Below are 12,625 nucleotides of genomic sequence, written 5' to 3'. Positions count from 1 at the left end.
AGGTGCTGGTAGCATCCTACCGGTGCCTAACTTAATTGCATTAATAGGCTTTTAAAACTGATTAAAAATGCAATTAAAAAAGAGTAGGCGTCGGAAGTTCAAAGTAGGCATGGTTAGAGGTAGAGATGACCTTAGACACCAGAAATGTAGGCCTTTAAAACCCTGGCCTACGTTACCGGCACCAATGTTGTTGTTTTTTCTTAGATGCCTGTAGCTGTGATTCTGTTAACGGTGACACATGGCGGGTGTCGTTTTTTGTAAGCACCATCCGATTTAGGTGCCATTTACAGAATCCTGACCTTAAAGCATATACATTGTCGGTATGACCATTACCTTCTTTGTATGCAAGTTGAAGAACTTGCATAGTTCACTTTGCTCATAGCTGATCACTAGAGAGGTGGATATAATCTGTGGCAGACCATTAGTGTATTCAGCTTGGTATTTATCAGTATAGCACTCAAAATTAACACAGCATGCAGTATTGTACACACCACCAAATAGTGACCATACCAATGTAAATGTAAGTCCGTGTTCCTGTGTATTTTATAAAATACATGGATACATTGTAACTCCACCTCCATTCCATCCAAACTATGCCCCTAGGGACGCTTACTAAGAGTGTATAAAACTATACCAGTTCTTTTAAATGTGCATACTTATACAAATGTATGTGGACATGCAATCTGATAAAAACTATTTTCTTTATGTGAAACAGGCTAAACATATGGAAAAACCTTTGACCCCCGAGCATAGAAATCCTTGAAAATTATGTTTATGTTTAAATCTGTTTTTTTTTTAAGAACAACCCAAAATGGCAGACAAGAATTGAAGTAAATAAGACAAGCCCCTCCCCCCCAAGAGGATTAGACTCTGATGTCCTCCTAGGTTATAAGGCACCCCTATCCCCAAACCCCCCTCCCCCCAAGCAGACTTCCCCCCTTACCCCCCAACCCCTCCCTCCCCCTCCCCCCAAATCCAAGAACAAAAAAAAGAAGGTAGGATACAACTGCAGCCTGTTCAAAAAGCGACTATATAATTTAAAGATGTCTCAAACTTACTTTTCAGACAGACAATGTCTTCTATTGTTTGACATTCAAATTCTGTGTTATGCAAAAGAAGATTAAGTTTCCTAAATTCAAAGCAAATTAATTATATATCTCAGTAAGTTATTGTAGGTTCTGATATATATCCCTCTGTTTTGTTTGGCACAGATTAAAGAACACCTTGCCAAGGGACAAAGGACACTAGCAGGTGAAGGGATGGCCCAAGTGACCAAAACACTGTTGGATTTAACTCAGAGGAAGCATTTTTATGCAGGAGATCTTCTCATCTCTGTGGAAATTCTCAGAAATGTTACGGACACATTTAAGAGAGCAAGTTATAGTCCTGCTTCTGATGGTGTTCAGGTAAGTGATGATATAAAATGTAAAACAGGGGAAACAAATCCACAAACTCAAATACATAAAGTAAGGAGTGGAATTGTCCTAATCAGATTGAGGATCACAAATTATTAAAAAATGTCCTTTTACTCATCCAATGGTTCAAATGACTTTATTCATCCAATAACTCAATAACTCGACATGTACATGTTTCGGCCAACACAAACATTTTTGTGCCCAGATGACCTGTATTTTCTAGAGATAACTTATTACTCACAGTATTCAAATAACTTTAAATTTTAACTTGAAGGACTTCGGTGGCTAGATTCAGATCGCAGCAAGCAGTACTGAAATCTGTTTAAATACCTAGGTAATGTAAATGTGCATGAGTCGAGTCTCTTTCATTTGAAAAGAAACTGCAATGAGAGGGCATAGGATGAAGTTAAGAGGTAATAGGCTCAGGCGTAATCTAAGGAAATACTTTTTTACAGAAAGGGTAGTAGATGCATAGAACCGTCTCCCAGAAGAGGTGGTGGAGACAGAGAATGTGTCTGAATTCAAAAGGGCCTGGGATAGGCATGTGGGATCTTTCGGAGAGAGAAAGAGATAATGGTTATTGCAGATGGGCAGGCTAGATGGGCCATTTGGTTTTTATCTGCCATCATGTTTCTATGTTTCAAACATCTTTGTCAGTTCTTTCAAATAATTATTTTAAGATATTTTCATAGGTACTACTTTTAAATATCATATATATATATACATATATATATTTTTATGGATAACTCATCTTAAATAGCTGCTTCAAAAGGGAACTCCCCACATGACATCATGTTTCGCCGGAAGGCTGTTTCAAGGCTTGCTCCCTTTAAACACACACAAATCATCTTATAACACTGTATTTTAGACATTTGTAATTCTACAATGGATGTTTTTGCTGCATCCATTTCTCTATACATCATAGAACAGGCTCTACATTGGCAGATCTCGTTCTAAAATACTAGCGATACTCAAAACCTGGATGCTTCAATTTCAATGTGTACAATCTTTTCTAAAATCTCTCTCCAAATGTATAAAATGATCAAAAAATAAAATCTAGATCAGAGCAAAGATTAAAGCCAGCGCATAATGAGTTCTTCCATTCTACGTTCCCTGCTGTCATCCCTGTTTTTATTAGTACTCACTGGAAAATGAGAGTCTTTCCTGCTGCTTTCTATATACTGATGATGTGACCTCTGCTGTCTTTGTTGTGTAAGATGTATTCCTCTTTATACCATAGACCTCCAGGAAGCTCCTGTATATTATAGTTGGCTACTTGTCCGCCTAGCAGGAATTTCAAGTCTCCTTGCTAATTATAACAGTGGGAGGAAATAAAGCCTGGGGTTGCAAATATCTGTGTAATTGCAAGATGAAGGTCAGATTGGATGCTCTTGTAATAGCGTCTGCATCTTTCTTATTTATTTAATTTGCAGAACTTCTTTCAAATCATTAGCAACCTCCTAGATGAAGACAACAAGGAAAAATGGGAAGATGCCCAACAGGTAAATTCTCTCTACAATTACATAGAAGAGCAATTTGTTAGAGAGACAAGGGGGCCCTTTTACAAAGGTGCGCTATGGTTTTTAGAGCGCGCTAAACATTAGCACACGCTAACCATACACTAAATGCATGTTATCCTATGGACGCGTTAGCATTTAGCACGCACATTGTTTTAGCACACGCTAAACACGCGCTAAAACGCTTAGCGCACCTTTGTATAAGGACCCCAAGGTTTTGGTAAACATCTGCTTTACAAGATAACTATTCTACAGTATTAGAATAATAGTGGTGTAAGGTCTCTCCTTGGGACATGGACTCAAATACATTTAAAAAAAACAACAAAACACGGGGGCAGACTATTCTCTCATAGCCTTCTTAGCCTGTTAGCAAAGGAGCTGTTTCTTGTCTGTATAGTCTTCCTTTGCTATGACAACTGATTTAGTACCTTGTAAAATTTTGCACAAGCTAAGGTGCTTCTTTGTATTCCATTGAAGGATTCACGATGGTATAGACTGTATTTCTTCAGTAATGTCACCAGAATGATAAAGCACTATAAAAAAAAGCGCACACTGAGACTCTGCTACACATTAGAGAAGTGTTATCAGTGTAACCCAGGTTATATTTCATGGAGTCGAAATGGACTGAAATACTATGGGGAGTCCCTTTGGCACTGAGACCTTTTATTAACTTCTTCTGCTCATGCCACAGTCTATATGTATGACCGAAACATAAAAGGGAATGGTGAAAATGTTGTTCTTTTTGCAGTTATACAGTCTGGTTTAACTTCCTCTGTGCGGTCGGGGAAATTAGAATCTGACAATGCCATTTGCTTCTCTTCCATATTACGGTATAAGTTAGTGGCTTTCAACCCTCTCCTGGAGGCCTACCTAGCCTGTCAGGTTTTCAGGATTACAGCTAAGAATATGACTACGATATAATAATAATAATAATTTTATTTTTATATACCGCCAAAGCCATAGTAGTTTGAGGCGGTTTACAATAAGAAGAACTGGACAGTCAGCGAAAATTACAATAAAGTCTTTGAATATATGAGTATTTGTAGAGAGGGAGAGAGACAGAGTAAAAGTCACAATGTAGGGACATCGAGTACATGTAAGTAGAATATAGGAATAAGGCTTTAAGAGTTCTTGGTTACAAATCAGTTAAACTAGTTGTTTTTAACTAGTTTTCTCAAGTTAAGATAGGATGAGGAGTGCTTAATGATGTTACCTAGCCAACCGTTCTGTTGATTTGCTTGGAAAGCAAGAGTTCTGTCAAGGAATCTTTTGTACCGGCAGGTTTTTATTATAGGGTGGCTAAACATATGTATTTTGCGTGTAGGCCTAGTGGAACAATCCAGTTTAAAATGGGAGACCAGGTATAGGGGGGGCCAACAAATTTGAACAACACTCTTGCTTCTAGGGGCAGCCAATGAAGTTTTTGATGATATCCCATTTTTTATACCGAAAATCAGTTGCACTGCCAAATTTTGTATGATTCGGAGTCTTTGAATGGTTTTTTTTGAAAGATCCCAGATAAATGATGTTACAATAGTCGAGCAGGCTTAAGATGGACGATTGCACCAGTAAGCGGAATGATTCTGCATCAAAGTACTTTCAAATGATGCTGCATCGAAGTACTTGTATATGCACTGATTGCAGATTTCGCTTATTGTGATTATCCTGAATAGAAACATAGAAATATAGAGTATGACGGCAGAAAAGGGCCATCGGCCCAACACGTCTTCCCACTCAAAAGAACCCTCCCCTTAAAAAAGCACTCCCCTAAGCAATTCCCCGAAGTGTACCCACATGTTTATCCCATCGTTTCTTGAAGTCGAGCACATTGCTGGCCTCAACTACCTGACGTGGAAGGCCATTCCAATGATCAACCACCCTTTCGGTGAAGAAGTACTTCCTGATGTCACCATGAAATCTCCTACCCTTGAGTTTGAGTGGATGCCCTCTTGTTGTCGTGGGACCCGTAAGAAAAAAAGATATCTTCCTCCACCTCAATACGGCCTGTAAGATATTTGAACGTCTCTATCATGTCTCCCCTCTCTCTGTGTTCTTCGAGAGAATATAGCTGCAGCCTGCTTAGACGCTCTTCATATGGGAGATCCTTGAGTCTTGAGACCATCTTGGTGGCCATTCACTGGACCGATTCCATTCTCTTTACGTCTTTTTGATAATGTGGCCTCCAAACTGAACACAGTACTCCAGATGAGGTCTCACCAAGGACCTGTACAACGGCATTATGACTTCAGGCTTTCGGCTGACAAAACTTCTTCGGATGCAACCCAGCATTTGTCTAGCCTTGGCAGAAGCTTTCTCCACCTGAGTGGCCATCTTCATATCTTCGCTAATGATTACACCCAGGTCCCGTTCTTCGACAGTTTTTGTTAAGGTTTCTCCGTTCAGGGTGTATGTTTTGCTGGGGTTACCGCTACCAAGGTGCATAACCTTACACTTTTTGGCATTAAAGCTCAGTTGCCAAGTTTTAGACCATTGTTCCAGTAAAAGTAGGTCCTGCCTCATAGTGTCGGGCATGGTTGTGCTGTCTGTCAATCACGTTGCATAGCTTAGCGTCATCAGTGAATAGTGTAATTTTACCTCAAAGTCCTTGAGGCAGGTCCCATACAAAGATATTAAACAGTATCAGACCCAAGACCGAGCCCTGCGGCACTCCACTGGTCACAGCCGATGTTTCTGAGGGGGTACCATTTACCACCACCCTCTGAAGTCTACCACTGAGCCAGTCTTTAACCCATGCAGTCAAAGTTTCTCCTAATCCCATAGCTTTCATCTTGTTTAATAACCTACGGTGTGGGACACTATCAAAATCCTTATTGAAGTCTAAATACACGATATCCAGGGATTCCCCCCTGTCCAGTTGTTTTGTTACCCAGTCAAAGAAGCTTATCAGATTGGACTGACAAGACCTTCCCTTCATGAACCCATGCTGCTGAGGGTCCCTCAGCTTCTCGTCATCCAGAATCATATCCAATCTGTTTTTAATAAACGTTTCCATAAGTTTACATACTATTGATGTGAGACTCACTGGTCTGTAATTTTCAGCCTCTGACCTGCATCCCTTTTTGTGGAGCGGAATGACGTTAGCAGTTTTCCAGTCCAGTCCCTTGTTTAGGAAAAGATTGAAAAGTGCAGATAACGGCTCTGCCAGGACACCTTTCAGTTACCAAAGTACTCTGGGGTGCGGATTATCCATCCCCATTGCTTTGTTTACTTTTAGCCTCGATAGCTGATGGTATACATTGCTCGCGGTAAATTCAAAATCCCGGAATGGGTCTTCCGAGCACTCCCTTGTTTGCGGCTGCGGTCTGGATCCTAGCGCCTCACAGGTAAAGACCGAGCAGAAGTATCCATTGAGTAGTTTGGCTTTGTCTGAGTCCGAGTCTACATAGTTACCGTCAGGTTTCCTTAGGCGCACAATCCCGTCTGTATTCCTTTTCCTGTTACTCACATACCTGAAAAAGGATTTAACCCCTTTGTTTACATGACTAGCTATATTCTCTTCCATCCAGAGTTTGGCATTCCTGACTGCTGTTTTAACAATTCTAGATTTCTCCAGATAGGCTTTTTTAGCTTCTTTAGCTTCCGGTCGTTGTTTATAAGATACAAATGCTCTTTTCTTCTGCTTAACTAGTTCCGAGAACTCCATGGAGAACCATTGGGGTCTATTATTTCTCCGTCATTTACTCACAGTCTGGCTAGGTTTGCCTCCAGAAGAAGGATGAAAAACACTGTATTAGTCGACCGATGTCTTAAGGCTATTTTTACTGTGCATTATTTAAATCTATAAAACCGTTTGCTGGAATTTTCATTATTTTTTTTTTAAATCAGGAATGGTTGCATTTGCATTAGAATGCAGCTGCAGAGGCTTAATATATACCCTATTACTGCATTAATTATCTGTGTTAAAAATCAATAATTATGGTTTATATATAGACCAAATATATGGCAGCATCCAATTTAATGCATGCCGGGATTCAACTTGACTGGGTAAAACTACATACCAAGAGAGGCAGGTTAAAACAGAGACTGTGTGACAACACAGTTTTTCAGTTCAGCTGTAGTTTTGTCATTTAGTACATGGTCAGTGATGGCCTCAGAACGTTGAAAAATAAAGACTTCCTGGGTTGTTTTGTTATTGTTGTTTTATGGGAGGAATGTGTAGGGTATAGATCAGGGATGTCCAACCTGCGGCCCAAGGGCCACATGCCGCCCCATGAAGTATTTTGTGTGGCCCCGGTCGAGGGCGATGCAGTGTTTTCCTCTGCTGCCCCCGGGTGTTTACTGTCTTGCCGGCTCCCTCCTCTGTCTTGCTGCAGCATTTGCGCAGCCCCAGAAAATTTTTTTCGGCCAATGTGGCCCAGGGAAGCCAAAAGTTTGGACACCCCTGGTATAGATTAAGCAGAAGTTCATTTGAAACCAAGGCTAAGTGGACTGCTTTCCCTGATCACTAATGAAAAGTAATGAATGTACATTTGACATACGAGAGAGAGAATTTTGGGACATAGAGTGCAATTTCCATCCTGTATATAAATAGTGTGTAGCAGTAGCAACAATGCTTTAGAAAGAAAACAGTTAATTCAGTCTGACTAATCAGTTACTACAGCATTGCTGAACCACATGGACATGTGACAATATTTTCTTGATTGTTAACTAGCAATTTTCTGCTGAATCTCAAGTGCCACTGTTGTAAGGCATGTGTTTGACAAGGGCACTGTTAGAAGAAAGAACATTTTCCAAAGCAGGTATCCACATGCAGTATCTTTATACCATTTTAAAGGTGTCTTGTATTTTGTAAGCTTTCAGCAGATTTTTCCATGTCTCTTAAATGAAAATCTGCAGGCAAAGCACATTACATTACATTACATTAGGGATTTCTATTCCGCCTGTGCCTTGCGGTTCTAGGCGGATTACAATAAAGATGATATCTGGGCATTTCCAGTAGAATTACATTAAACCGATTATTATATGTTAGCAGTTTTGATATGTTGAATATATTACACTAGTTGTCCTAATTTATATACTTTTCCTTCTGTATAATGGAAAGAGATGAAGCTTAAGAAATTAAAATAATAAAATCACTATAAAAGTTCTGAGTTGAATAAACATAAATATAATTTGCCTTGAGTGACTATTGAAAAAGGGAGATCAGAGGGCCTAGGTTGCATGGTGAGATGGAGTTTATGTACCAATGGGATATCCAGGGGGAAACAGGGCTGGAGGGACATACATATATGTGGTGTCTGAAGGAGAACAGAGATGGGAGGAGATGTACAGATAGTATGATGGGGTGGAATTGTAGATTTTTTTTCTCATGATCCCATTATGAGAATTCTAAGGTCATCAGATTAAGCTTCAGCTACCCAAATAATCTGGAGTGTAAAGAATACAAGCTCACAGCTAACACTTTCTTTTAATGTATAGCATAGCTTCTGAAGTTAAGCACAAACTGTATTACCCAATAGGCATAATAATGAGACTCTTTGCATTAATCTGCATGCTTTGCATCTCATTATCACATTGCTTATGTTGAGGCAAACTATTGTGCAAGGAGGGCAAATGACATAAGTTTTTGCCATTTAATAAGTGCAATTTGACCAAAAACATATATTATTCCCTTATTGCACATTAGTCGTTTACAGAGCCTGTGCTGTCTACAGCTTGTATTGAACAGTTTACCATAGATTCCCTTAGGTTTTGTACTGAAAAACAAGGACTCCTCTGAATGGCCAAGCACGATTGAACTCACTCCAGGTTACATTGGCAATTGTATGAAGCTCCTATTCAGTTAACTCTTACTATTGTAATCTTAGGGATCCTTTTATCAAGCTGTGGTAGGAGTTCAACGCGCGTAATACCGCACATTAAACCATCTGCTGCACTAGCTGCTAACGCCTGCATTGAGCAGGCATTAGTTTTTAGCCAGCCGCGGGGGTTAGCGTGTGATGAAATTTCTGACGCGCTAACCCCGCTAGCGCAGCTTGATAAAAGGAGCCCTTAGTGTTATTAGCCAGACTCTGTAGCTCTTGAACAACTTTCTTTAATAACATGAAGTAAAAACTAAACACTTACAATTGATGATTTCAAGGCAACTTTCACAGAATCTTCTCACTCTACCAGCCCTTCCTGTTCAAGGGGAAACTGAAAGTGTGTTCCAGACTTTGATATTGCAATCTAATCAGTATTAGACTTTTAGAAATACAGGATGAAAACCTGATGGAAGAACAATGCTAGACTCAGGTTCTCATACAGCCATGCGGTCTACAAATATGGCAACTGTTCTCTCTCAAACTGAAGAAGAAGGGCTTAAGCTCTGTGAATGCAGCCTAGCTCTCTGGGAGAAGCAAAGCCCTCTGAGGATTTAAGTCTACAGAGCACACTTTACTTATACATCTTAGCATAATCACTTAAACTTGTTCTTATACAAGAAACTGAGCAAATGCCCACATAAGGTGGGACCAGGACAGAAACGTATTAAGGAATAGGCAAACTAGGCATATGCCTCTGGCCCAGACGTTTAGGAAGATGGTGTCTGTTACATGCTGCGTTGCACTCAATGGACTTTGTTCTTCTCAATATTTATGGCCCGGTTAAAGATCACCCGGATTTTTTTAGAGACATTCAACTAGCGCTAATTGAATTCAGTTCTTGTTCTCTGATATTGGGTGGAGATTTTAACCAAATCCAAGACTTGTATATTGATAGATCTTCTTCCTGTAAACCATCCAAGACCAAGTCTTTCACAGCTCTACAGGCCCTAAAAGATGCTTTCTCCCTTGTAGATCCTTGGCGACTACTTCACCCGAAAGGTAGAGAATATTCACATTTTTCACCACCACATAATACATACTCGAGAATTGATTTCTTTCTTATATCCTCCTCTCTCATTCATGACCTTACTAATACTAGTATACATCCAATCTCCCTTACGGACCATGCTGCCATTTCTTTATATATTTCTATTTCGGCTCCATGTAATGAATCTCCTTCTTGGCGACTAAACAACGCCTTACTCTTGGATGAAGAAACTGTTGAAAAAATCAACTTATTTACATTAGAATTCTTCAAAAATAACTCTAAAGATCCTGAAGTTTGTCCTTCCATAATCTGGGAAGCTTATAAAGCAACCCTTAGAGGTGAATTGATAAAAATTGCCTCTTGGAAAAAAAAAACAGTCCATGAAAAAAGAAAAAGAATTAGAAAACGCTATTAAAACATTAGAAATACAACATATGTCTAATCATTTACATGACCCAACTATTCTCCAACATATCCAAAAACTTAAATATGAATATAATACTTTAGCTTCATGCACAGCCAGACGAGATATCTTCATTTCCAATTCTGGTCACTATATGGGGGATAATCTTATGGGTCGTCCACAGGCCAGATACCTTAAAATTAAATCCAAAAGATTACATATCACATCTATCCAAAATTCATTAGGACAATTAGTCAAAACCAGATCTTCAATTTCTTCTCAATTTGAAAATTTTTATACTTCATTATATAAATCTGAAGTTGCGGCTCCTGAATCAGATATAGACTCTTTTCTTTCCTCCTTATCTCACCCGACCATATCGGAGCCTGTTAAATTGGAACTAGATTCTCCGATAACCATAACAGAAATAGAAACTGCTATATCTTCCCTACCGACTGGAAAAGCCCCAGGTCCGGATGGTTTTACTAACGAATTTTATAAACTATTTCGAAACATCTTAGCTCCTCATCTCCTTACATACTATGATTTCCTCCACTCCTCTCCAGATAAACAATTTAATTTCACAGAAGCCACCATCGTTGTAATCCCTAAACCTGACAGAGACGCTACCTTGGTCAAAAACTTCCGTCCCATCTCTCTTCTTAACTTAGATTATAAAATAATGGCAAAGTTACTTGCATTAAGACTCACCAAAGTGATTCCACATCTTATACAAAAAGACCAAACGGGATTTATTAAACAAAGATATATAGGAGATAACCTACGACTTTTTCACCACATCAATGCTCATGCTAAAACATTGACAGACCCAATAATAGGCCTAGCTATAGACGCTGAAAAAGCCTTTGATCGAGTGGAGTGGTCTTTTCTTTTCAGTGTCCTAAAATGGTATAACTTTGGATCACTTTTCATGAAATGGATAAAAAAATTATATCATAGTCCTAATGCTCGTATTCTAATTAATAACTCTTTATCCAATAAATTTCCCCTCCACAGAGGCACTAGACAGGGCTGTCCTCTCTCACCACTATTGTTCAATTTAGTGTTGGAGCCTCTTCTCTCTGCTATTCGACAATGCCCGCTAATTAATGGTATTCCCTCCTCTGATCGAGACTTCAAACTAGCAGCATATGCTGATGATGTATTAATTTTTCTAAGGAACCCTCAATCTTCTCTCCCTCATCTTATACATATCATCAAACAATATTCTAGCTTCTCGGGATATTCTGTAAATTGGGAGAAATCAGAAATCTTTCCTCTGAACAATAACATTCTTCAATCAGACTTGGCTAATTTTCCATTCACATGGTCAAATGAAGCTGTGAAATATTTAGGGATTTTAATACACAAAGATCCAGTCTTTGCTCAAGATCTTAATATATCCAAAATCAAAAATTTAGTTCTTAACACTACATCTAGGTGGTCTCCACTTTATTTGTCTTGGTGGGGTAGAATAGCATCCATCAAAATGACCCTAGCACCTCAAATTAATTACATCCTCTCAATGCTTCCTCTTTTATGCCAGAAATCATTTTTCCATTGGCTAAATAAGAAGCTATCTGAATTTATATGGAACAAGAAAAAACCTCGAATTGCTCTAGCCAAGCTGAAGGCCTCTAAAATTAACGGTAGTCTTAAGTTTCCAGATTTCTACCACTACTATATTGCTTCATTAACTAAATATGGAGCTTACTGGGTCAATGACTCCTTCTCTCAAGACCCTCCTAATTGGTATGAAATGGAATGTTTTCTATGCAAACCTTTACACATCTCTTGCCTATTAACGATATCAATACCCAGACATTTGAGAAAATACTCTCTTTTGAATTCAACGCAGCATGCTCTCCATCATTTAGATAAAATAGCTGATATCTCAATTAGTGTTAGCCCACTCATGTCCCTTTGGAATAATCCCAATATCCAAAACCAAGGCAAATCCCTTTCATGGAAACGGTGGCAACGGACAGGTATATGGTTTGTTCATCAATTATATACTCTTAATAAACTAATCCCTTTTGATATACTTTGCTCCACATACCTACTAACATCCTCTGCTTATTCACAATGGATCATACTCAGTAAAATACTGTCTTCTGTACAGATACAATATGACTTCATATCTTCTAAAAATACTATTTACCATTGGTCTTTACGGTCTCTATCAAAAGGGAAAGCTATATCTTTTTTTTATAATATTCTAAGAGACCAATCCTTCACTTTCTCATATCATGCTATGAAACACTGGGATAATATAATAACCATTCCACTTTCTGACATTGACTGGGAACTCTTTTGGTCTTCAACAAACCGCCCACTTTTATCTTCTAGAGTTTCACAATCAATGCTCTTTATAATGTGGAATGCAATATGGACCCCATTTCGTATGTGGAAAGCCAAATTAAAACAAGATTCTATCTGCTGGAACTGTTTGAAAGAGGAAGGAACTCTTGATCATA

General features: G+C 38.9%; 1 protein-coding gene across 5 annotated transcripts in view; it reads left to right on the top strand.

The window, feature by feature from the left end:
• ADGRB3 (adhesion G protein-coupled receptor B3) overlaps positions 1-12,625 on the top strand; it is a 1,500,610-nt gene that overhangs the window by 709,726 nt on the left and 778,259 nt on the right. For all 5 annotated transcript variants that reach the window (XM_033937354.1, XM_033937350.1, XM_033937352.1 and 2 more), the window contains 2 exons: positions 1,212-1,406; positions 2,849-2,917. In XM_033937354.1, coding sequence (XP_033793245.1) covers positions 1,212-1,406; positions 2,849-2,917 — 264 coding nt within the window. The remainder of the gene's footprint in view (positions 1-1,211; positions 1,407-2,848; positions 2,918-12,625) is intronic.

The sequence above is a fragment of the Geotrypetes seraphini genome, chromosome 3 (assembly GCF_902459505.1).
Source record: "Geotrypetes seraphini chromosome 3, aGeoSer1.1, whole genome shotgun sequence".
In the NCBI taxonomy this organism is placed as follows: domain Eukaryota; kingdom Metazoa; phylum Chordata; class Amphibia; order Gymnophiona; family Dermophiidae; genus Geotrypetes; species Geotrypetes seraphini.
Note: the sequence above shows the minus strand (reverse complement) of the source record. Positions and strands in the feature narration are given on the sequence as shown.